Source organism: Calidris pugnax, unplaced genomic scaffold (genome assembly GCF_001431845.1).
Source record: "Calidris pugnax isolate Ruff unplaced genomic scaffold, ASM143184v1 scaffold163, whole genome shotgun sequence".
NCBI classification, from domain to species: domain Eukaryota; kingdom Metazoa; phylum Chordata; class Aves; order Charadriiformes; family Scolopacidae; genus Calidris; species Calidris pugnax.
In genome coordinates, this window is record NW_015090899.1 from 341,654 (window position 1) to 364,221 (window position 22,568).

The following is a 22,568-nucleotide window of genomic DNA, read 5'->3' on the forward strand; positions in this document are numbered from 1 at the left end:
TTTTAAAGGCTTATTTCCAGCACACTTTAACAAACAAGGCATGTTCTAATACATTATGCAGCTAGTTTTATAATATCTCTAAATAATAAAAATTCCATTCTCAATACCAAGCAGTTAGTTATGAACTTGAAGGTATATAACAGGCTATTCAAGTAATTTGAATGACTGGGACTACAAAAAAGTACTAAATAATTCATGAGTTGAAAAGAGAATTTCAGGAATGCTTTACTAGAAGTCAACATTGGCAGAACAAGAAAAAGTTTATTGAACCCAAAATACATACCCAAGATGTTTTGGTAGATTGGATTCAATGAGTATAGCAAAGACAGCCAGTTTTAATGCAAAATTAACACATGCTTTAGAAGAATCCTTTAACAGAGGAAAGTAACTGAAGAATACAAATTTTACCTAGCTCCATTAGAAACAGGTCATTCCAATGGACAAAATGAGCAACGAAAAAGTTTTTATTGAGAAAACATACAAAACAAGAAACAAAACTGTCCTATAAAACTCTGAGGCTATTTGGCTCAGACCTTTCCCAGGCAGCCCAAACTAAATTTGATAAATCCCATAAAATGTACTACCCAATTTCAAATGCCTGGAATTTGAGCTTTATCTAAACTGAAAGAACTAATAATCCTATTTCTAAATGAATTTCGGTCTTAAAAACTTAGCCCAAAATTTAATGGGGGGGGGGGGCACACTGGTAAAAAAGGAGCTAATAGAACCTTTTCAATAAAAGGAAAGCAATGTCTGATTTCTTCTTCAAATCAGTCAGAGCTTCCTGGGAATAATAAACAGAGCTAAAATTATTTGCTGGGTTAGATACAAGAGAGTACTTGCTGTGCCCTCTTCCCAAAAGACATTTGAGCAAATGCCCGATGAGCCAGCTGGTAATGTTTAGTATAGAAGTAAACAGAATTCTAGGTCTCTGTCATACATGGATCCTTTATCTAGCATTTCACTTTTAGTGCTCAAGGCAGCTCGAGCAAAATCAGCTTTAACGGTAAATGGTGTAGCATTCCCAGATTGCTTATAAACCTCCTGGGTAGCTGAAACAATTCACCAAGCCAAAAAATGCCTTTAAAAGTTTATCGTTTTATTCCTCCTCCAAAAAAAGCAAAAAGTTTGTATGACTTCCTGTAGGATATAATTCTATACAAATAAAACTTTATTTCACATTTTAGATCTCTGAAATGCAATTTCCCTTCCTTCTCCTTCTAACTGAGTAGGGGAAGAAGTAAAGGAGGACAATTTCCTGGCTGAACTGAATTTCAAAATTCACGAGATGAATGGAGGACAGCAGAAGAGTTTTCAGCTTGCAAAACTGCATATTTAGCTCAGAGCTAGATCTTGTAATGTGATTTCAGAGCAAATCAAACACACTGCCAGTATGTTTGTTTAATGGAAAGCCGGAACTGAGAAGATTCAAAAGGAAATTCACAGAAAGTCACAAAAATGAGAATCAGTCTGGTACAAATAATGTAGCAATTGTTTGGACAAGTTAAAAACACCTTCTATAAATCATGAAAAACACCCTTCATAAAAACTGAGTGTATATTTTTGTCACTACTCCTTTTGCAGTATGGATCATCAATCTATATGCTAATGCCTACATTTTTTTGCATTAATGTCAGCTCAAGTCCTCATTCTCTAACCTCTAAGCACTCAGTTGGAGTGCAAGTGAGATGCATAAATATGCTCCAAGAACAGCTGTGCCATAGCTGACATTTCATGTAAAAAGGACAGAAGTAAAAATTCCCTTTTCAATTGGCACAGACAAGTTCAGGACTGAAGATTCACTTTCAAATAAGGTAAAAGCATAAAATTTGTCACCGAAAAGAATTCTTTTTATTTGGACTCGGTCTTCTCTCGTGAACTTTTCAAGAAGACACACAGACAGTGTGACAAATGTTATAGCTAACCCTGAATTTGATACTCAGTTTTGAATCCAGTTGCCTAAACACAGGCAGCTCCTGCCTTTAGAGATTCCCTAGATGTCTACCCAGTGTTAGAAGATAGTGGTACAAAATATTTGGGAGGCATTCATCCTTTTGAAGCAGCAGCTTCAAATTTGGACACCCAATGTACACCTGTAAACACTAAATGTAGGTGTCTCAAACTGAATCTCATCTATAGCGTTTCACCCATGTTGTCAATCAGCACTACTCCATGGCACTTTACTTGTATTCTTATTCATTATTTTACATCAGTGCAACTGAAATCAGGATCATACAAAACTCTCTCTCAATTTGTTATGGGTGAGAACAGTACTGATAAATTTCTAGTGCCTGAAAACCTGTAACGGCAAAGTGATAAACAGCAAGACACTGAGACACTTAGTTTTGTACCAGATGGCTGGATATTTGAAAAAAATCCCAGATAAAATGTAACTTTGAAATTTAAAGAAAATAGCAATAACGTACACAAATAATTCTCAGGAAAAGGTTGAACAGACTTCTTAGGTCAAAGAACTTACATAAAGGACACAGACAAATTAGCAATACTGTCATTGTCTGTGAATTAAGAGGCTTACTGGAAAATGGAAGTTAGTTTACCTATAGGGAAAAAAATTGAGCAAGAGGGACAAGCAGTAATTCCAAAGAACTTTTAGGTGCAATAGCAGAGTAAACCTCAGAAGCGTATCTTCAACACACTTGTGTGCCTAAGGACAAAAGTTCAGGCAGCATTCACAGTTGTATCACATCAGATAAATATAAAACAAAAATAGAGGATGTACTGATAAGGCAATGACAACTGCACTGTACACTTCCTAACTTGAAAGCTTTTTGAGTCACTGAACAACATAAATGACAAAGGCACGACAACAGGACTACTTGGGAAAGACAAGGGAGAAGTAAGCAAGCTCAATTTGGCTTGAAAAAAACCAAGGATCAACAGTAATGGTCTAAAGCTATTTAAGGACTGTAAACACTAATTAAACAGAACTATATTAGGGTGCTGTAACTATGCGTAATGGAATTCAATTGCAAAAGAAAAAGTCAACTTGTATTAGGAAAACATCCTGACAGAGAGGTTTGCAGACCTCTTGTGGAAAATCTTTGGTACATTTGAAGTGCAATTATATAAAACATTAGAAGAGAAGTTTTCAAACTCTTTCCATAAAATACATTACATCTTAAAAGACAGAAATAGCTATTCAGATGTGTATTCGTGCCTACTTTCAAATTTGCAGTCATGCTGTGACCTTCTCCCTCACTGGTAATATCAGTAACTAAAATCCTGCAAGTCAACGAAAATGTTAAAAAGTACCTGACGTATTTGAATTAAGTCTTTTAGCCTTTCTGTGAGAAGTTGGTTATCATCTAATGTTTTAATGTTTTTGACTCAGGTCCTTCCTTCCTCCTCCTTTTCTCAAGGAGCTTTTTTCCCATCCCACCCCCACAAACAATCTTCTCTAACGCCTTACTACGCCTGTACTCATCTGCCTACTGCTCCTCTTTTCCGTGCCCTGTTGGACATGTGGATCCATCAGGTAGTCCTCCCCAGCAGGTCTGTTTGGAGCCTGTACCTTTCTCTGGGACTTTCTTAAGCAGCAGTAACTCAGGAGCTCAGAATATGTTCGACTGTGGGCTGAACATGCGCCAGCAGTGTGACCAGGTGGCCAAGAAGGCCAACAGCATCCTGGCCTGTGTCAGGAACAGCGTGGCGAGTAGGGCCCGAGAGGTGATGGTCCCCCTGTACTGGGCACTGGGGAGGCCTCACCTCGAGTACTGTGTCCAGTTTTGGGCCCCCTACCACAAGAGGGACATGGAGGTGCTAGATCGGGTCCAGAGAAGGGCAACAAAGATGGTGAGGGGTCTGGAGAGTAAGTCTTATGAGGAGAGGCTGAGGGAGCTGGGGGTGTTCAGTCTGAAGAAGAGGAGGCTGAGGGGAGACCTTCTCGCGCTCTATAACTACCTGAAGGGGGGGTGTAGAGAAGCAGGGGTCGGTCTCGTCTCCCAAGTCACAGGAGATAGGACAAGGGGAAATGGCCTCAAGTTGCGCCAGGGGAGGTTTAGATTGGATATTAGGAAAAATTTCTTCATGGAAAAGGTTATCCAGCATTGGAATAGGCTGCCCAGGGAAGTGGTTGAGGCACCTGGAGGTGTTCAAAAGACGGGCTGACACGGTCCTCAGGAATATGGTTTACTGGTTAGTGTTTTTCTTATTTATTTTTTTGTCAGAGTTAGGTTGATGGTTGGACTAGATGATCTTTAAGGTCCCTTCCAACCTAGACAATTCCATGATTCTAAGTGTCATCTCTCTCTCTTAAATAGCAAGGCCCTGTAGAAGGACTTCTTGTGACAGAACTGTCTCTGCAGTGAAGTCCCTCTGTCTAGGTATACGAAAACATGAAGGTCAGATCCAACATTAGATCACAAAGGTAACTAAATGCAGCTTTTACCCTCCAACATAAATATGGGGGTAAATCCTGATCAAAGATTTATAATCACATGAATATTATTACAAGAAAAGGACAGAAAAGAGTTTCCATTGCCTTTTCTGTTGCTTTTTTTTTTTTGCTTTGTTTTGTTTTGGCCTGTTCAATTCTTTCTCCATTTGATTACACTTCCTTCCATTGGCTACTCTGTCAGCTGCCAAGGCTTTCACAGCTCAGAGCCACTAGCGGTATATGTTACCTGAGCATGATGTTTTGGGCTCAAATGCCACAGAGGCAAAAAAAAAAAAATCCATCGAGATTTTTATATAAAAGGTCATAAATCCAGCTTTAAAAGTTCCCGAGCTTCAGACTTCTGGGAGATGGGATGATGTACCAAGAGAGCATAACTTGCTGCTCGCTGCTTAGATATTGATCCTTATCATCTGCCCTGAAGATGAATGACATGAATCTGCCCTGACGCTGAAAATAGTCATATGGCCTTCTGTCTGAAATGCGTAGCTGTATGCAACACAATTCAGCATCAGGCAACGCCCTGATTTCACAGGCATTGGTCTCAATGAAACCATCACATTACTGTCTTAATCAGAACGGAGCAAAGATATTTCCTTTAAGAATAACAAGGTTACAGCCTTCATCACAGAATGGCAGGGGTTGGAAGGGACCTTTGGAGATCACCTAGTCCAACCCCCCTGCCAAGGCAGGGTCACCTAGAGCAGGCTGGACAGAAACACATCCAGGTTGGTTTTGAATATCTCCAGAGAAGGAGACTCCACCACCTCTCCGGGCAGCCTATTCCAGTGCTGTGCCACCCTCAAAGGAAAGAAGTTTTTCCTCATGTTGAGATGAAACTTCCTGTGTTCCAGCTTGTGCTCATTGCCCCTTGTCCTGTCACTGGGCACCACTGAGAAGAGTCCGGCCCCATCCTCCTGACACCCACCCTTTAGGTATTTCTAAGCATTGATAAGAACCCCTCTCAGTTTTCTTTCCCCAGGCTGAACAAACCCGGGGCTCTCACCTTTCCTCATAAGAGAAGTGCTCCGTTCCCTTGACCATCGTTGTAGCCCAGTGTTACTGAGGAATATGTATTTTTCTAGAATTGAGAGCAGCATTTTACAGCTGGATTATCAACTGTGTCTGTGGAATTTTCCTGAGAAAAGTAGCTGCAGAATTTATATCAACTTAAGTCCCCACGAAAACCATCCAATAGCACAGGTAATCCTATGTACACATGAAACTATTGCCCATTTTTATTCCAGGAGTACTGTTGGAATAGCTGGCCAGTGCCATTAGATTAAGTTCATCATAAAAGATGTGGCCTTCAGCTGGCCACCAAATATCATTAAACTCTAGGTAGTACAGCTGTAATAATGTTCTGTAGTTTTTTAAAAAGAAACATTGGAACAATCAGAAATTACTTTTATGCGAGGCTTTTGATACCTCACGAGCTCTTCATCTGCATTTATCAGTAAAGTCAGTCTCACCAGATTATTTTTAAACTGCTTATTGCTTGTGGACACTGTAAAGACAAGGCAAGTGGTTCCAAACTTGCATGAATGAAACTAGATGGAATATTGGAAAATTGTCCAGATTTGCCAGCTGCGTGGTTCCAAGTTCAAAATTGACAAATAAGTGTATTTTTTCATTTCTTTCAGCAGACTGATAACCTAACACCTCTATTAACCATAGCATAGACTCTGTTCATTTATTTTTCCCCTTAACTCGAGTTTTTCCCCAGTACATATAAAGTATCCTTTGGAACCAAAAATGGCTTTGTGACCGCACAGTCAGGCTGCTGAGCACTCTCTTGGCCAGCAACCGCTCCAGCTGCTTCTTTCTGATGAATAATGTCCATTAAAATGAGTTCCAGTTGAGACTCAAATATTATTTTTTACCCTTGGGCTTATTTACCAGTGCTATTTCTCCTGACAAGGCGATTTAATAATTTCAGGCCTCGAATGACATTTTTGATTGAAAAGAAAAGAAAAGCATTACTTAATATGCTTCTCGCCTTTGTGCTTTTCTCCAGTTACTTCAATTGATATTTTGTGTATGTACTGGAGTATGGAAAATAAACTGATGTCGAATTAAAGGGAAAAAACAAAGAACCTAAAAACAAAACTATTTAGAAAAATAACCAAAGAATTACTGAAAATGAGTGATGTTTATGTTCACTTTCCCAAATAGTACAGCAAACAATTTTACTGCGTCATACCAGATGAACAATTATTTTCTGGTAATATTGAAGATATTCATGCAAATTGTTTTGAATTTTTCTAGACTAAAACTAATTTTAAGTATTACAACAGTCTAGCCAGCCCACAAACAATAAACTAAATTTTCTTTGATGTTTTACTTTAAAAATCAGTTACATATAGTAATATAAATGCATGCCTAAAACCTTTCTCAGAGGAAGAAACATTTTGTTGACCAGTTATACTGTTTCAAGAAAATGAATACCAGATAGGCAAACTGGAATAAGTTTAGAGGAGAACATAAAAATGTGTTTGGGAACAGAAAAGACTGACTTTCCAGGAAAAGCTTTTCATGCAAAAGCCATTTGATTAAACATCACTGACTACACAACTACCTGTAAGTCTTTTGTGCTGTCTGAATTAAGAGGTTGCTTTTCAGAGCTCTCCGGGGGATACCGCTAAAAAGATTCATATGAGCCACATTATCTCAAACCAGGAAAATCACTGACAGCACAGAAAACGTGCAAGTCATGTTAGCAAATAAATAAGTAAAACATAATGAAAAAGACATAGAGGAATCTCTTTTCCTGCACAGTGTATCTAAAGGGTCTCCCATCATTCGTAGCTGAAAACTAGACTGGAAAGCACTCACTCACACTGTAAGGAACAATAATGTACTGGCCAGAGCTACAGATGATCTAATAGGATTGCAATTATATCCTTACAAAGAACAAGTGCAAAAAGCTACAGCTGATTCTTCAAAAAAATTAGTCAGTTAATAAAGCTATAGGATATAACTGTAAGCATTTCAAATAACATATGAACCTCAATTCAGCTAAATGGTAACGTTTCTCCTTTAGCAGGGCTTTTTGATTCTCTTCTAATTGTCTGATATACTTTTGTTAACCTTTTTATGTTCAGAGAATGCCCATCTGTACACATTATGACTCACTCGCAGGGAAAAAAAAAAAACCAAACACAACAAAAAACCCCGCAACTGCCAGATTACAAAGTTACAGAAAGACTACAGTATGAATTTATTTCTCTTTCATGATTCACAATTACACATTTCAGTGCTTATGAAAAGATATATAACATTTAAGTGGAAACCTGTTAATAAAAGTATTAAAAAGTCATAACAAATTGTTTCTAAAACAATACTGTTACAGCTGACTGGGCACTTAAGAAATAAAATCTTAATCTGTTTTTCATAAAAGAGAGAATGGAAACTTGACAGTCCCCTACCAATATCCCGTCCATTCTGGCTTCACTAAAGCTCACACAATATCACTTTATTTTTCAAAATATCAGAGTTATCTGGATTAAAGACAGCTCTGTTATGCTTATCCATACTGCAAGTCTACTTCTAGCAATCGGCATGGTCAAACTGTGATGGACACCTTCTCTCATGCAACTCCACGTCGAGACAGTTGGTGTACCTGTCTTTGCACAAGAGAACAGAACTGCTCTCCAGAAGCTTAAGCAGTATTAACGATCAACTGAAAAGTTATTCTGATTGGATCACACTTCCCCAGCTCAGATTTCACCCATTCCTATTTCAAAACCTGTATTTTCATGATTGTCTGGAACCAAAAAGTAGTATTTTATAGCACTGACAGTTTCAATTCAGATGTTTTCTCTGTTTCCAGTTCCAAAAAACTTTGATGATAATAGTTATCAAAAGCTGTTTAAGACAAAAGCAAAAGTATAAAAATGCTTTAATACCACAGGAAAAATAAGGATCTTTGCTTGTGGAACTACTGAAAAATTCACGTACTCACTGCTCTCCTGGGCCATCAGGGTGACCACGGCCAGGTTTCAATATATCAAGTCCCATATTTTAAATAGAGGAATTTTTAATTTTTAGAAACACTTGCATTTCTTGTTTTCAGTGCCTATTTTTTTCCTGTCAAACTAACTCTGCTTCCAAAAGGAATCACCACAGTTAAATGAACCAGTTCCTATCCCTAAGAAAAGGTCAGTATGTAACTAAGCAAAAAAAAGGAGAAATGTGAACATTTCATACTGTGTAGTATGGAGCTTTTTCTTTGTAACTGGTAATACTTATTACCCTCACTGTATACACGCTTCTAAGTATCAATCTCACTGTTTCCATCTTTAGCTGTCATAGAAATTAAATGTATTAAAAGTTCCTAACCAAAATAGAACATTAGGTGTTTTTATGAAGCCATCAAAGCTGGTGGGTGGTGCCTCTTTAGCAGCAAAAACATACTAGAGGTACTAAAATTGGTAAGCAAGGGCAGATTTGGGAAAGATTCAGGATTAGTTACAATATACTCATGAATCTTTCCACAGGACAGAAAAATTACTACAAGCGTGAAGTTGAAAGGTCCAATCCAGTCCTTTTCTGCTCCTCTCTAAAGTCTCTCTAGTTTGTCTAGTGTGGACCAAAATGGCTCAGAATAATTTAGTATCCCTTCTAAGTCTCAACCATAGTCATAGACTATTAGTTCCCCACTCCACAATCCAATGTTCCTTTCACAAATGATTTTGTCTTCTTTGCACTCATACACTTACATTTTCTAATCTTTTGGGACATCTTCCCACGTTTTTAATCTCAATAGTATTTGGAACTCCTCCCTAATTGTATTTTCTGTGGATTTCAAGACATGATGCTTACCTTCTCTTCTATTTCACCATGGAGATTTCAAAATAACACTACAACCTTAGGACTCAAGGATAAAATTCAGTCCTTACTATAAGAAAGGAAAGCTACAATAAATTAACCATTTCTAGTACATCCGTACACGTATTTTTAATTCTCCCAGCTGTCTTTTAGCTTCTTTTTTTTTTTTTTAATATAAATAAAACAACTTCTAATGAATAGTAAGCAACATCAGAGGCCACATTCTTAGAAAAGAAACATGGGTGGTCAAATCTCCCAGCTTTTTCCCTGCCTTCTCTTAACATACCAGAGGCACATGCCCACCACCACTTTGGTGATACAGAGACTGCAGGCTGTTAAGAAAACCTTCCTCAACAGAGAAGATTGGCTGTCAATACCTTGGAGGTTTCCAATTAGATTCAGAGATACAATATGTTTTTAATGAAACCTTACTTTTAAATATTTATTTGCTTTTATTACAATACCAAATATTAACCCTGAAGACCAGACAAACCATTGCCAAATCTGCCATTTTTATTTTTGGGACATACGTTATTCATCTGCTTTTTCCAGTCTTTACCATCCATACTGCTGGAATGTCAGCTTAAAAAAAACTAAATCTAGGGTAAGAAAAAAAAGATACGGTATTTTTATGATGTATGTTTTAATACAAAAATCATGCATATCTACATATTTTATTGGACTACTTGAGGCAGTCTAAAAAGAAATTAAATTAGAGAAGCTTAAAAATGAGAAGCAATCCCTAAGAAAAAATAGGATTTTAGCTGCCCTAAAGTGCTTTCTAATGCAAAAATTACTAAGCAATCAAGATTGAAGGTCAGAAGATAATAACTGCTGCAAACTGATGCAAAGACCAACAGGAGCACGCATAGCCTGTTCTCTGCTTTACAACAGTGCCTAACTCGTGCTATCATATTTACAATATTTTAGCTTGAAACAAAAATACTATTAGTAACATATTCACAGATCTGTTACATTCAGATAGCACTTAAGTGACATTCCCATTTTCAAAGGATGGACACAAAATCATCTAAATTTTAAAATCTGATATCAGTGTTAAATGTTTTTTCTCCTGTTAGTATTGCATTACAATATATGACTAAGTTTTTAGTACTCACAGGCTTACCATCTGGACCAGGCTGACCAGGATAACCATGATTCCCAGGCTGGCCAGGATCACCCTGTGGAGAAGCAATGTGTTAACACACAGAAGATAAGAAAGAGTATTTTAAAATCAGCACAGAGCAACTTCCACCCTAATACATTCCACAAAACAGTGGCTGCCAGCCCAGATACCTGCTATTGAGGAGTAATTCCAACAGCAAAAAAGAACTGATCTTGTCACCCCCTCGCTGGGAATCAAAGAATCACAGAAAGGTGTGGGCTAGAAGGGACCTTAAAGATCATCTAGTTCCAACCCCCCTGCCCTGGGCAGGGACACCTCCCACCAGCCCAGGTTGCTCCAAGCCCCATCCAGCCTGGCCTTGAACCCCTCCAGGGATGGGGCAGCCACAGCTTCTCTGGGCAACCTCTTCCAGTGTCTCACCACCCTCACAGCAAAGAATTTCTTCCTAATATCTAACTTAATTCTACCCTCTTCCAGTTTAAAGCCATGACCCCACATCCTATCACTGCACTCTCTGATACAGTCGCTCCCCCTCTTTCCTGTAGGCCCCCTTTAAGTACTGGAAGGCTGTTATAAGGTCTCCCCAGAGCCTTCTCTTCTCCAGTCTGAAAAACCCCAACTCTCTCAAACTGTCCTCCTTTATTAGCAAAACATTTCATTCTCAAACAATTAACACTGCAAGATCATTTGATGAAAAGTTGCAAGGAAACGCAATTTTACATCCATGAGCATTTTCCTTAAAAAATAAAGATATTTTTGTATTATTAGGAATTATGGCAGCAAAACCTGGCCTTGAGGATCCTAATCACTATGTTCATGCACCGGAAACCAGAACAAGGAGAACTTGTCCCCTACTTTTTAAATCTGCCTGACTGTGACTGGCCAACATAATATTTGGGAAAAAAAAGAAAAAAAAAGTCCTGTAGGCTCAATAAGACAGAATGGAAACTTACTTTGGGGCCTGGAGGTCCTTGTTTTCCTGGTGGGCATATGCAGGGGGCAGGCGTTGAGCCTACATCACTAGGACCATTCATGCACTACCAAGAATGAAACCAGCCATCAATACACATGCCAAAAACATTCAACAAATGCATCGTAACATGCTGATTTTCCTTAGGTTGCATAGGTCATGGCTTTCACTCCTTTGTTCAGCTGGATCTTCTGCTTACCTGACTATTGCCCTCCAACTACTTTACATGCATGAATTCATCATTTTAACCAGAAAAAAAATTAATAATAAATTAAGTACCGATATTGGGCTGATATCTGAAACTCTATTTGCTTCTCCACAAATATTTTGTCATTTATTTCAATAATTTTAAAATTGGCAACATGCAAAAGTATCTAATTATTTAATAAAAGTTTGTAAAAAGAACCTAATAAATATTATGTATAGCATAATGACCACAACCAATGGGCTACCACATGTAGCAAGCCTGAAAAGAATGTAAAGCCCAAGTCTCCTACCTCCTGGGCATGTGTCCCAACTATGAAGCTACTTGAGGAAAGGTGAGACATGGCTGTTACCACTGACTCCTACAAGTCACAAGTAGTGGCTCCTGAGGTGCCCATCCTCCAAAGTCCATTATGTGACCTCCTCCAAACTATGCTCCCTATACAAACAGCAGTAAATAACAAAACTTGGCAGACCACATCACCTCTAGAGGTTTTTGGGCTTTTTAGGTATTTACTTCTCACCATTGAGACCACACGAAACCTCAAGTGTTTTACCAAGTCAGGCAAGGGGAGAGCTATTAGATCAAATCCATTTGCCCGAGGTCAGGCATCAATAATGTAGATGCATCTGTACTAAACCTACATGCTCAAGTTAGATTCAGGGAATTCTTTTTCACCCAGCAAGTTCTTAGAGCTACAGAAGGGCAAAAATTTAAGAATCTAAGATACAAAAAAAAAAGCAGATTTTGTATTAATGATCTAAAACACTTTCTATAACATTTTACTCATATTTTCTAAAATAATGCAGACTTTTTACAGTGTTCCCTGATTGGAATTCTTTCTCAGGGTCAAACAATTGATCAAAATACAAATCCATGTTTCCTTTGTAATGGTACCAAGTGAAGTTAGGACGATGGTCAGAGAAGCTATCACATTAAGCCTTCAAACAAGCTCCCCTTCAGGGAGGTCTCATTAGCATGATGCAGGTAACAGCTACCTGACTGTGCATATCCCCATTCACTTTGCAACAGCATCCAGCCCTGTAAATAGGAGCAATTGAATTGAACAGAGGGAAAAAATCAGACCATTTATTCTAATAAAAGTGGGTTTTTTTCAGAAAACTGATTTTTAATTTGTCCATTGACTAGAGTTCAATTAACGGAAATACAGCACTTCTAAGCTTAGCAAACCTCTGTCCGCTTTTCGTAATGAAGTGTATATTGCCTAGAATAATAAGAAGTTTATAAAGTCAAATACTACCTTAAACTGTGTTTGAGCAGTTTAGGATTGAGCCTACCTCTCCATTCTGAAACAAGAAGAAACACAGTTTAAGAGTACAGCAATATTTGTAATAAGCAAAATCCATTCATTTGTAAACACTATGAAAACCAATCATAAATTTCGGGCTATAACTGTCACGGAATTATAATGCAAATTTTTATAATTTCTCAGACTTATATGCAGCTGCTATCAATGCATATGAATTTTTAGTTCATTTCATTTATGGGTCTTTTCAACAGGAGCTACAAGTAGCAATTTTTAAAAGGCAGTGACAAAACCAGAATGAATACTGAAACATGTAAATATTTACACACTAAATGTTTAGATTTGAGTCAAACCTTTTGGCAAGATGATGAACCTCTCATCAAAAAAAATCCTCTGATTACTCATTGATGTCAGAGAATGTCCCAAAATATTTCTAAAATCTCCGCTCTCTGCCTGAATCCAGCATCTGGGAAAACATACAGCAGCACAGAGGCAAAGCTGGCTTTTTTTCACTCTCCTATGTAACTGCAGTAGACTCTGCTATCAATTGAATTGATTTTTCCAGTATCTGCCAACACCACAGAATGATCCATCCCCAAATATTTCAGCATACCAACCATGAAACTGTCTGTCTTAAGGGTTTAATAGCCACCAGTAGCTGCACCACGAACTGGATATTTCTAATGCATGCAATCACCACCGATTTCATACACAGTCTTTGGAGAGAGACAGCTTCCTCTGTGTTCCATTTTCATCTTAGAGATGGTCATCTTTCTCCACGAATCATAGAGGGAGCTTAAAATTACTACGCAGCTAGGTATCCCCAGGAAAGGGGATTAATTCAGGCTGTAATTAGTATGTACAGTTCCTGCTTAGTTCAGGAGGTCTGAGACAACCGCACTCTGACAGAATACAACCACAAAACACATATTCCTCCTTGGAGATCATCCAACATTTTTGTTTTATGGAGGAATCTATAATTTCAAGGGTAAATTCCAAATTTAATTTACGAGAACAGCAAGTGAAACTAAACTGGCAAAAAGCTATCTTTTTGCTTAGACTTCCTGCCAAAATGCAGAGAAGGCAAGATATGATGGATTTTTTGGTGTTGGCTTTCTTTATGCAAATTTTTTTTCATTTGCTTATTTTTCCTATCCTACTTCTGTTTTGTAAAGAGGAAAAAGATGTGGTGCAGTTAAATAGCCAAATACTAAAGTTACTTCAGGATTTGAAACTAACTTTACAAAAGTGTTCCTGAATCCATTAGTTCTTGACACTGTCAGATTTCAGAACAGCTAATAATCCATCCACCTACTCGCTATTTCAATGAAAGCTGTGAGCTTTGAAGAAACCCTGATAAGGAGGCTGATTGCAACAGACATTCTGTCCCCAAACAAATACAAGAAAAACAGACTAACTGGAGGCCTGTGCAAGTCTCACGAAAAATTAAATATCTGGATGTTGAACATTCACAGGTTCTATTGTCCAACTGGCAACACGGTCCTAATACCAGACCAAACCACAACAGGAAGAATAGGAGTTTGCACAGGAAGACACTGGTGTCTGATTATCTTTAGCTTGGCTTGTTTTAGACACCAAAGGAGAACATTTCAAAGGAAAACGTATGTATAAAACAATCTCTTGCTTGTATTTTGAGATGGGAGCTGAACGCTTCTGAAAATCTGGCACCAACTGTGTGTTATTGTTACCAAATCTGTTTGCATATGTTTTACATTTCATTGCATCATTAACTCTACGTAAGAGGGCAAAGAAAGGGTCAAGGGATCCCCATAAGCTTCCTAATTGTGTACATGACTTATAAAATCCTGAACAGGATTTTATTTTTGTCTTATCCATTACATACTTCGTGAAATCTTGGCAACATTTCAGTTAATGGGATATATAACACAGACATCAGCATAGATACTTCTGACAGGAAAAGGCGATCTTAAAATATGGGTTTGTTGGTTATGTACAAAATGTTCAGAGATTAAATGACCTGACAAGTAGCAAGAAGTGTATCAGAGAAGTTAAAAGGTAATATTTAAAGTATTTTACACTACTGTAACCTAGTAGTTTTACTAATTTATATTGTTTAAAATCTTGAGTTGTAACAGAAGATTCTGAAATCCTTCTATAGTGCTGTCATATTTCCACATCAAATACCTAAACCAAAAAATACATTTTAAATACTTAAAAGTAAGGCTGAAAACAGACAAGTTCTGTGTCACTTGATACAGCACAAGTAATAAGCGTTTGTTTGCACCAGCTGAATCAATGTAGTATTACTTATTTTAAGAAATCATTGAGTCAGCTTTAAATAGTGATCTGTAAGAAATGCCAGGTAGTACTCAAAAGTTTATCTGTCATACTCACAAATCCGGGGATCTCACAGACTGTTTCTCGATTGTTTTGCTCTGGGTCACAGTAGATTCGCAGTTTTTGTATATCAAACTGTAATTCAAAACATAAAAAGACTTTTTTTAGAGAAAATGTTAATAGTCTGATATTAAGTTAAACTATACTCTTCTTAAATTGTATCATCCACAAGATTAAAAAAAAGAACAAAGTATTAAAAAGCAAGAAAAGCTGGAAGCTCTGTGCATTCACTACTTTTCAAAATCAATTAAAGATGCAGAAACATTTTTAGTTAGGCTACTCACAATGATTAGTATGTGCAACCAATTAAACATTCTATAATAGAATTATTTAAAGAAAAACAATGAATCCAAGATTTTCTTTCCTAAAATAGCAGAAATCACCACCCCTAATCCTTGGCAATAAATTCATACACGCACAGCACGAATTACACTGGCTGCCAGCAACATTGGGAAACAGGGAGATGGTTTTGGTTGCTCTTCCCTTATCTACCAGTGTTATAACCCCATTGTAGAAGGCCACCAAATTTGTCAGGCCCAGTTCACCTTTAGTCAAGGCATGCTGGCTGTCACTAATCACCTCCTCATTTTCCATGTGCCTTATTGCAGTTTCCAGGGGAATCTGCCCCATGATCTTGTCAGTGAAACTGACTGGCCTGAAGTTCCCCGGGTCTCCCTTTTTTCCCTTTTTAAAAATGGGAGTTAGGTTTCCCCTTTTCCAGTTAGCAACAACTTCACCAGACTGCCACGTCTTCTCAAATATGATGGATGGTGGCTTAGCAACTTCATCTGCCAGTTCCCTCAGGACATGCTGCTGCATCTCATCACGTCCCATGGTCCTTAGATGGTCTTGAACATGATCTTCTCCTACAGTGGATGGTTCTTCATTTTCCCAGTCCCTCCCTTTTCCTTCTGTGACTTGGGTGGTGCGGCTAGAGTACTTGCCTGTTAAGACTCAGGCAAAAAAAAAAATCACTGAGTACCTCAGTCTTCTCCATATCCCAGGTAACCAGGTCTCTTGTTTCCTTCCAGAGAGGGCCCACATGTTCCCTAGTCTTCCTTTTATCACTGTTGTAACTGTATAAGCTTTTCTTGGCTTTTCTTGTTGCCCTTGATGTCCCTGGCCAGACTTAATTCTATCTGGCTTTAGCTTTCCTAACCTGATCCCTGGCTGCTCAGACAACTTCTCTGTATTGTTCTCAGGCTCCCTATCTGCTTCCACCATCTGTGGTGGCCTCCTTTTCTCATTTGAGTTTGTCCAGGAACTCCTTGTTCATCCATGCAGGCCTCCTGGCATTTTTGCCTCACTTTGTTGGTTGGAATGCTTCACTCTTGAGCTTGGAAGAGGGTAAGAGGAGCTTGGAGATCCTTGAATATCAATCACCTTTTTTGGGTCCGTTCACCTTTAGTCAAGGCATGCTGGCTGTCACTAATCACCTCCTCATTTTCCATGTGCCTTATTGCAGTTTCCAGGGGAATCTGCCCCATGATCTTGTCAGTGAAACTGACTGGCCTGAAGTTCCCCGGGTCTCCCTTTTTTCCCTTTTTAAAAATGGGAGTTAGGTTTCCCCTTTTCCAGTTAGCAACAACTTCACCAGACTGCCACGTCTTCTCAAATATGATGGATGGTGGCTTAGCAACTTCATCTGCCAGTTCCCTCAGGACATGCTGCTGCATCTCATCACGTCCCATGGTCCTTAGATGGTCTTGAACATGATCTTCTCCTACAGTGGATGGTTCTTCATTTTCCCAGTCCCTCCCTTTTCCTTCTGTGACTTGGGTGGTGCGGCTAGAGTACTTGCCTGTTAAGACTCAGGCAAAAAAAAAAATCACTGAGTACCTCAGTCTTCTCCATATCCCAGGTAACCAGGTCTCTTGTTTCCTTCCAGAGAGGGCCCACATGTTCCCTAGTCTTCCTTTTATCACTGTTGTAACTGTATAAGCTTTTCTTGGCTTTTCTTGTTGCCCTTGATGTCCCTGGCCAGACTTAATTCTATCTGGCTTTAGCTTTCCTAACCTGATCCCTGGCTGCTCAGACAACTTCTCTGTATTGTTCTCAGGCTCCCTATCTGCTTCCACCATCTGTGGTGGCCTCCTTTTCTCATTTGAGTTTGTCCAGGAACTCCTTGTTCATCCATGCAGGCCTCCTGGCATTTTTGCCTCACTTTGTTGGTTGGAATGCTTCACTCTTGAGCTTGGAAGAGGGTAAGAGGAGCTTGGAGATCCTTGAATATCAATCACCTTTTTTGGGTCCCTCTTCCCTCCAGGGCTTTATCCTATGGTACTCTGCAAAACGGATCCCTGAAGCACCCTGGTTTTACCTTAACAGTCCTGTAAAGATGTTTCTACACTGACCTGTCTCAACTTACTAATCTTATATCTAGCATTGGGTTTCCCCTTTTCCAGTTAGCAACAACTTCACCAGACTGCCACGTCTTCTCAAATATGATGGATGGTGGCTTAGCAACTTCATCTGCCAGTTCCCTCAGGACATGCTGCTGCATCTCATCACGTCCCATGGTCCTTAGATGGTCTTGAACATGATCTTCTCCTACAGTGGATGGTTCTTCATTTTCCCAGTCCCTCCCTTTTCCTTCTGTGACTTGGGTGGTGCGGCTAGAGTACTTGCCTGTTAAGACTCAGGCAAAAAAAAAAATCACTGAGTACCTCAGTCTTCTCCATATCCCAGGTAACCAGGTCTCTTGTTTCCTTCCAGAGAGGGCCCACATGTTCCCTAGTCTTCCTTTTATCACTGTTGTAACTGTATAAGCTTTTCTTGGCTTTTCTTGTTGCCCTTGATGTCCCTGGCCAGACTTAATTCTATCTGGCTTTAGCTTTCCTAACCTGATCCCTGGCTGCTCAGACAACTTCTCTGTATTGTTCTCAGGCTCCCTATCTGCTTCCACCATCTGTGGTGGCCTCCTTTTCTCATTTGAGTTTGTCCAGGAACTCCTTGTTCATCCATGCAGGCCTCCTGGCATTTTTGCCTCACTTTGTTGGTTGGAATGCTTCACTCTTGAGCTTGGAAGAGGGTAAGAGGAGCTTGGAGATCCTTGAATATCAATCACCTTTTTTGGGTCCCTCTTCCCTCCAGGGCTTTATCCTATGGTACTCTGCAAAACGGATCCCTGAAGCACCCTGGTTTTACCTTAACAGTCCTGTAAAGATGTTTCTACACTGACCTGTCTCAACTTACTAATCTTATATCTAGCATTGGTGAAGAACCAGAAGACATCCCTGAAGCTTGAAAGAATTTGGTTTAGAGTTTAGCTGTATAAAATAAAGCTTTAAAAGCAACCAATAAAAACACTGGCATCAGGTAAGCAAAAGTTTTTGCCATTCTACTCTGTCGCTGTACTCCAGAAAAATGAAAACCACAGAAGTCAGTTTTTCTAGCATAAAGTACCATGACTGCAAAGAGAAAAAAGCCCCGTTACACTTACTAAAATAATAGGCTATAAGTTTGACTAGCAGGGAAAAAAAAGAAGCACAGAAAATTGAGTCTGTCAATACCATGCCTAGTAATATGTGTTTGCAAATTTGAAATGACTGCAGTTCACACCACTTGAATACGTACACAAGTTTATCATCACTACACTGGAAAGCACTTCAGCCAGTAAGATCCTAACGAAACCAAGAACACTCACAAAATAGCACTAGAAAGCATCTGGTTTAGAGCACAAAAAGAGAATGAAAATTTACCAAAGCATCCCTGAAGAAGATTCTTGTATAATATTTTGTATGCAACTCCATCATAAAGGATTTCAAAATACCTTTTCACTGAAAGGGGGTACGCAGATTCATTGAAATATTTCTCTATAATCACAGTTTAAATAAAAATAGCCTGCCAAAGTTTGACTGTTCATGCTTTGCAGAATGCATCACAGTCTCAGAAAGTGGAGAAAGGGAATACATTTTTTTAGGTTACAGAAATCATCTGGAAATATAAAAGTGCAACCTGAGGCAGATTTTGTACTTTTCTTCTAGTACGCTATCAGAAGAGGACCTTATACAATTCAACATTCCTAAAATGTTTTCATTTTTATTTTAGAAAACATGATATCTACTCAGAAACTGCATTACTGTGAATCTACGAAAGTCCCATTTCTGCAGTGACTGAAGAGAAAAAAAACAAGACACAATAACCACAACAAACAACCCAAACACACAAAACTAGAAAAGTGGGATAATCCTGCACTTACTCAGAAACTGCATTACTGTGAATCTATGAAAGTCCCATTTTTGCAGTGACTGAAGAGAAAAAAACAAGACACAACAAACAACCCAAACATACAAAACTAGAAAAGTGGGATAATCCTGCACCAACAGAGAAAATCCATGAGACAATTACAGTTCTGAAATCTCTACGTTCCTTCCAATAAGTGCATTTCACAAAGAGGAACTTTAGTCTATGGACAATGTCACTACCAGAAATGCTGAGTCACACACACAGTATGCCATCCAAGTTTCCATGTACACTTTTTAGAATATGATAATAATAAAATTGAAGCCTGGCTAAAAATACACAAAATTCAGGAGTAACTGAGTAAAGACATGTGAAGAGAGTTAATGAAGATGATGCAAAACACATTAACATATTCTAATAGGAGCAGTAAGGATCATGAAATTTGAGTACAAAAAAAGCATAGCTTTCCAAAAAACTAAAGATAACATCTACTTATGCAAATCAGTGTTTCTTATTATTGTTTCCATTACTGTCAGTCTAATTAGTAATGTTACTACCCCATTGCTACAAATATAAGGAAACTATTTAGCCAACATCTAGAACGCTGTCAACATAATAGTCTTCATCACTGGTCTACACAGCCTATACCTACACAACTTGATGTTTTAACCACCTTTTGGTGACTGCAAAGAGCTGAAGGCAAAGGCACTTAGATGTTCCTCAGAATAGAGGGTTTGGTACACAGTTTTCGGGAGGAGAGAGGGTCCACAGCAGAATCAAACAGTGGCAGTTTGAGTATCAAGTAATTGCAATACGACAGAAACAGAGTTGATACACCTTGTGCTTTCTTCACAGCTACTGATGGAAAAACTTGATCGAAACTCAGCTCTGTCCCTCTTTTACCAGCATAACCCATACACTGATGGACAGAAATCACATGGAAGTGTCAAGCACAAGGGAAATCCCCTGCTTTGAACCACTGTTTCCCAAATTTGGGTGACGCTATTGCATCAAGTTTGTGTTTTGGCAAAAAAAATGCCCCTTGAAGTCAGTAAGACCAATTAAGAACCCACTGCACAGGATATATCAGTTTTGCTGAGTCCTCCTGACCATTTATGTTCCCTCTTAACTACTAAAATTTTCTCTGTTAAATTTCAGCCTAGTGTAAATTAGAAGAGTAAGTTCACAAAAACAGAAAGCACCAACACAATGTTAACCTACCACAGAATTTCTGAATTATTGTGGTTTTAGCACACACTTACCTGTACAGTTTCCTCCTTTCCAGAATACTTTCCTATTTGGGTTAGGCCACTGATGTAAATACCTAACACAGGATGTAACGGCTTCGTTTCAATTTCTTGGTCATCTATATACAAAGTTACAAAGTCTTCTGTTACTAAGAGACGAATTTGATGCCATCTTTCATCAAACAGTGTCTAAGAAAAGTGAAAAAAAAAAACCAGAATTATTTAAAATAAAATGTCTTCAATTTAATTAACAATAAAACTGCACTTCAACACTTAAAATACTGTTAATGGTTGAGATGATCAACATGTCAGGTTTTGTCATACAAAGAACTGTAAATTGTAAAGGCAAAAAGTATTTGCGAAATAATATAATAATTGAGAAGATTATATTTGGCAATAATTAAGCCCTATTTCAAAATTGTTTTATAACTCGCTAGATTTTTTTCAGTCTCTGATCATAAATATGCTCAAACCTGTATTTGTTAAAAATATGAAGGCAGAGACCTTTTTTTTTAAAGCAGTGGTATAAAGTCCCAAACACTTCAGATTTTAAATCATAGTGAAAACTAGTTGGTACTTGAAAGTCTTTCTACTTAATTTCTTATGAAAAAAATCTTAAAGATGACATGATATTGGCAGAAAGAATCACATTGCAACGAATAAACCAAATATTACATTCATCATCTCACAAAACCTCAGGTTTCCAAAGCTCAAGATTTAGTTTAAACAAATAGCATAGTTCTACAAATAATAGAAAACTACCTTTAGAAAATTACCTTTAAAGATTTATCTTACCTACCTTAGAAATGCAATTCAGCATTGGAAGAAATGGCTCTTCTTGAGCATTCATTAATTTCATTAATTTCAAAAACAATCTAGGTCTTTAGCCTAGCCTAAACTAGATGCTTATCTTTTATATAGTGAAATTTAAGATAGATTGGTATTTAATTGGTATTTAATATTAAATTGGTATATGTAAGTTAACTGAAACATACGTCTTTCAGTTTCTTATATATCTTTGTTACTTTTTGTAGACACCAACAGAAATTAAGCTTACTTCACTTAACAGTATATACCCTTAGATAGCACCTCTGTTTCTAATTTATTTTCATTTGAAGATTGGGGTTTTATTTATTTACAATGGCTCTCACTACAAGATAAAAAATAAACAACAGATCAGAATATATAACATCTCCATTTTCCTGAGTAAAAGTTATAAATTACCATAAAGGTTTATTAAATTGTCATAAAGGTTCATTAAATGCATAGTGACATTTATAGTGTTTAGAGACATACAGCTCTAAAAAGGACATAAAATTATTGTTCTCCATAGGCATGGAGAAACACAAAAGTAAAAAAAGAAAATGTTTGTTTCTCATGGTGAAGTTCATGGACACCTGGCACTGCAGGAATAAGATTGATTTGTCACTGTAGCTGCCAGAAACAATTACATAAAATTTATTGATTGAGTTGAAACTGAATTTTCTAACAATTTTCATAACTTGGTAATGAAGGGCTCCATCAGAAAAACTTTTCACTCTTTGTCTTTTTCAACCATCCTTTTTTGTTCACTTAAACAATACTCCCTGCAGTAGGAATGGGAACCTCTGGGCTGCACATTCCTGTACTGCTACAAACGCAAGACTAGAGGCATTCAATCCCCTTCCCTCTGTCTCACATGCAACCAAGATAATCTCCCTTCCATGAGTTGAATACTGAAAGAAAATTACTGAAGAGAGATTGAAGGAGAGCCTTCAGATTACACTAGAAGACAATAAAATTGGTTTGCACAAAGAGGGGAGTCCCTTCAGTGAGGAAAAATAAGTAGCTGAAAGGAATTTTTATTCAACAGAGAACTAGACAAATCCAGACTGAACTCTTATTTTGTAAGCTCCTATTTTCTGGAGAATAAAGTAACTCTCTCTCAAACTGGATTGTTTTCATT

General features: G+C 38.1%; 1 protein-coding gene across 1 annotated transcript in view; it reads right to left on the minus strand.

The window, feature by feature from the left end:
• Window positions 1-22,568, minus strand: part of COL21A1 (collagen, type XXI, alpha 1) — a 154,052-nt gene that overhangs the window by 59,605 nt on the left and 71,879 nt on the right. Inside the window, exons 6-10 of the mRNA XM_014948592.1 lie at window positions 20,639-20,812; window positions 15,189-15,266; window positions 12,844-12,852; window positions 11,324-11,407; window positions 10,363-10,425 (exon numbers count right to left, since the gene is read on the minus strand). Of these exons, the coding sequence (XP_014804078.1) occupies window positions 10,363-10,425; window positions 11,324-11,407; window positions 12,844-12,852; window positions 15,189-15,266; window positions 20,639-20,812 (408 nt within the window). The remainder of the gene's footprint in view (window positions 1-10,362; window positions 10,426-11,323; window positions 11,408-12,843; window positions 12,853-15,188; window positions 15,267-20,638; window positions 20,813-22,568) is intronic.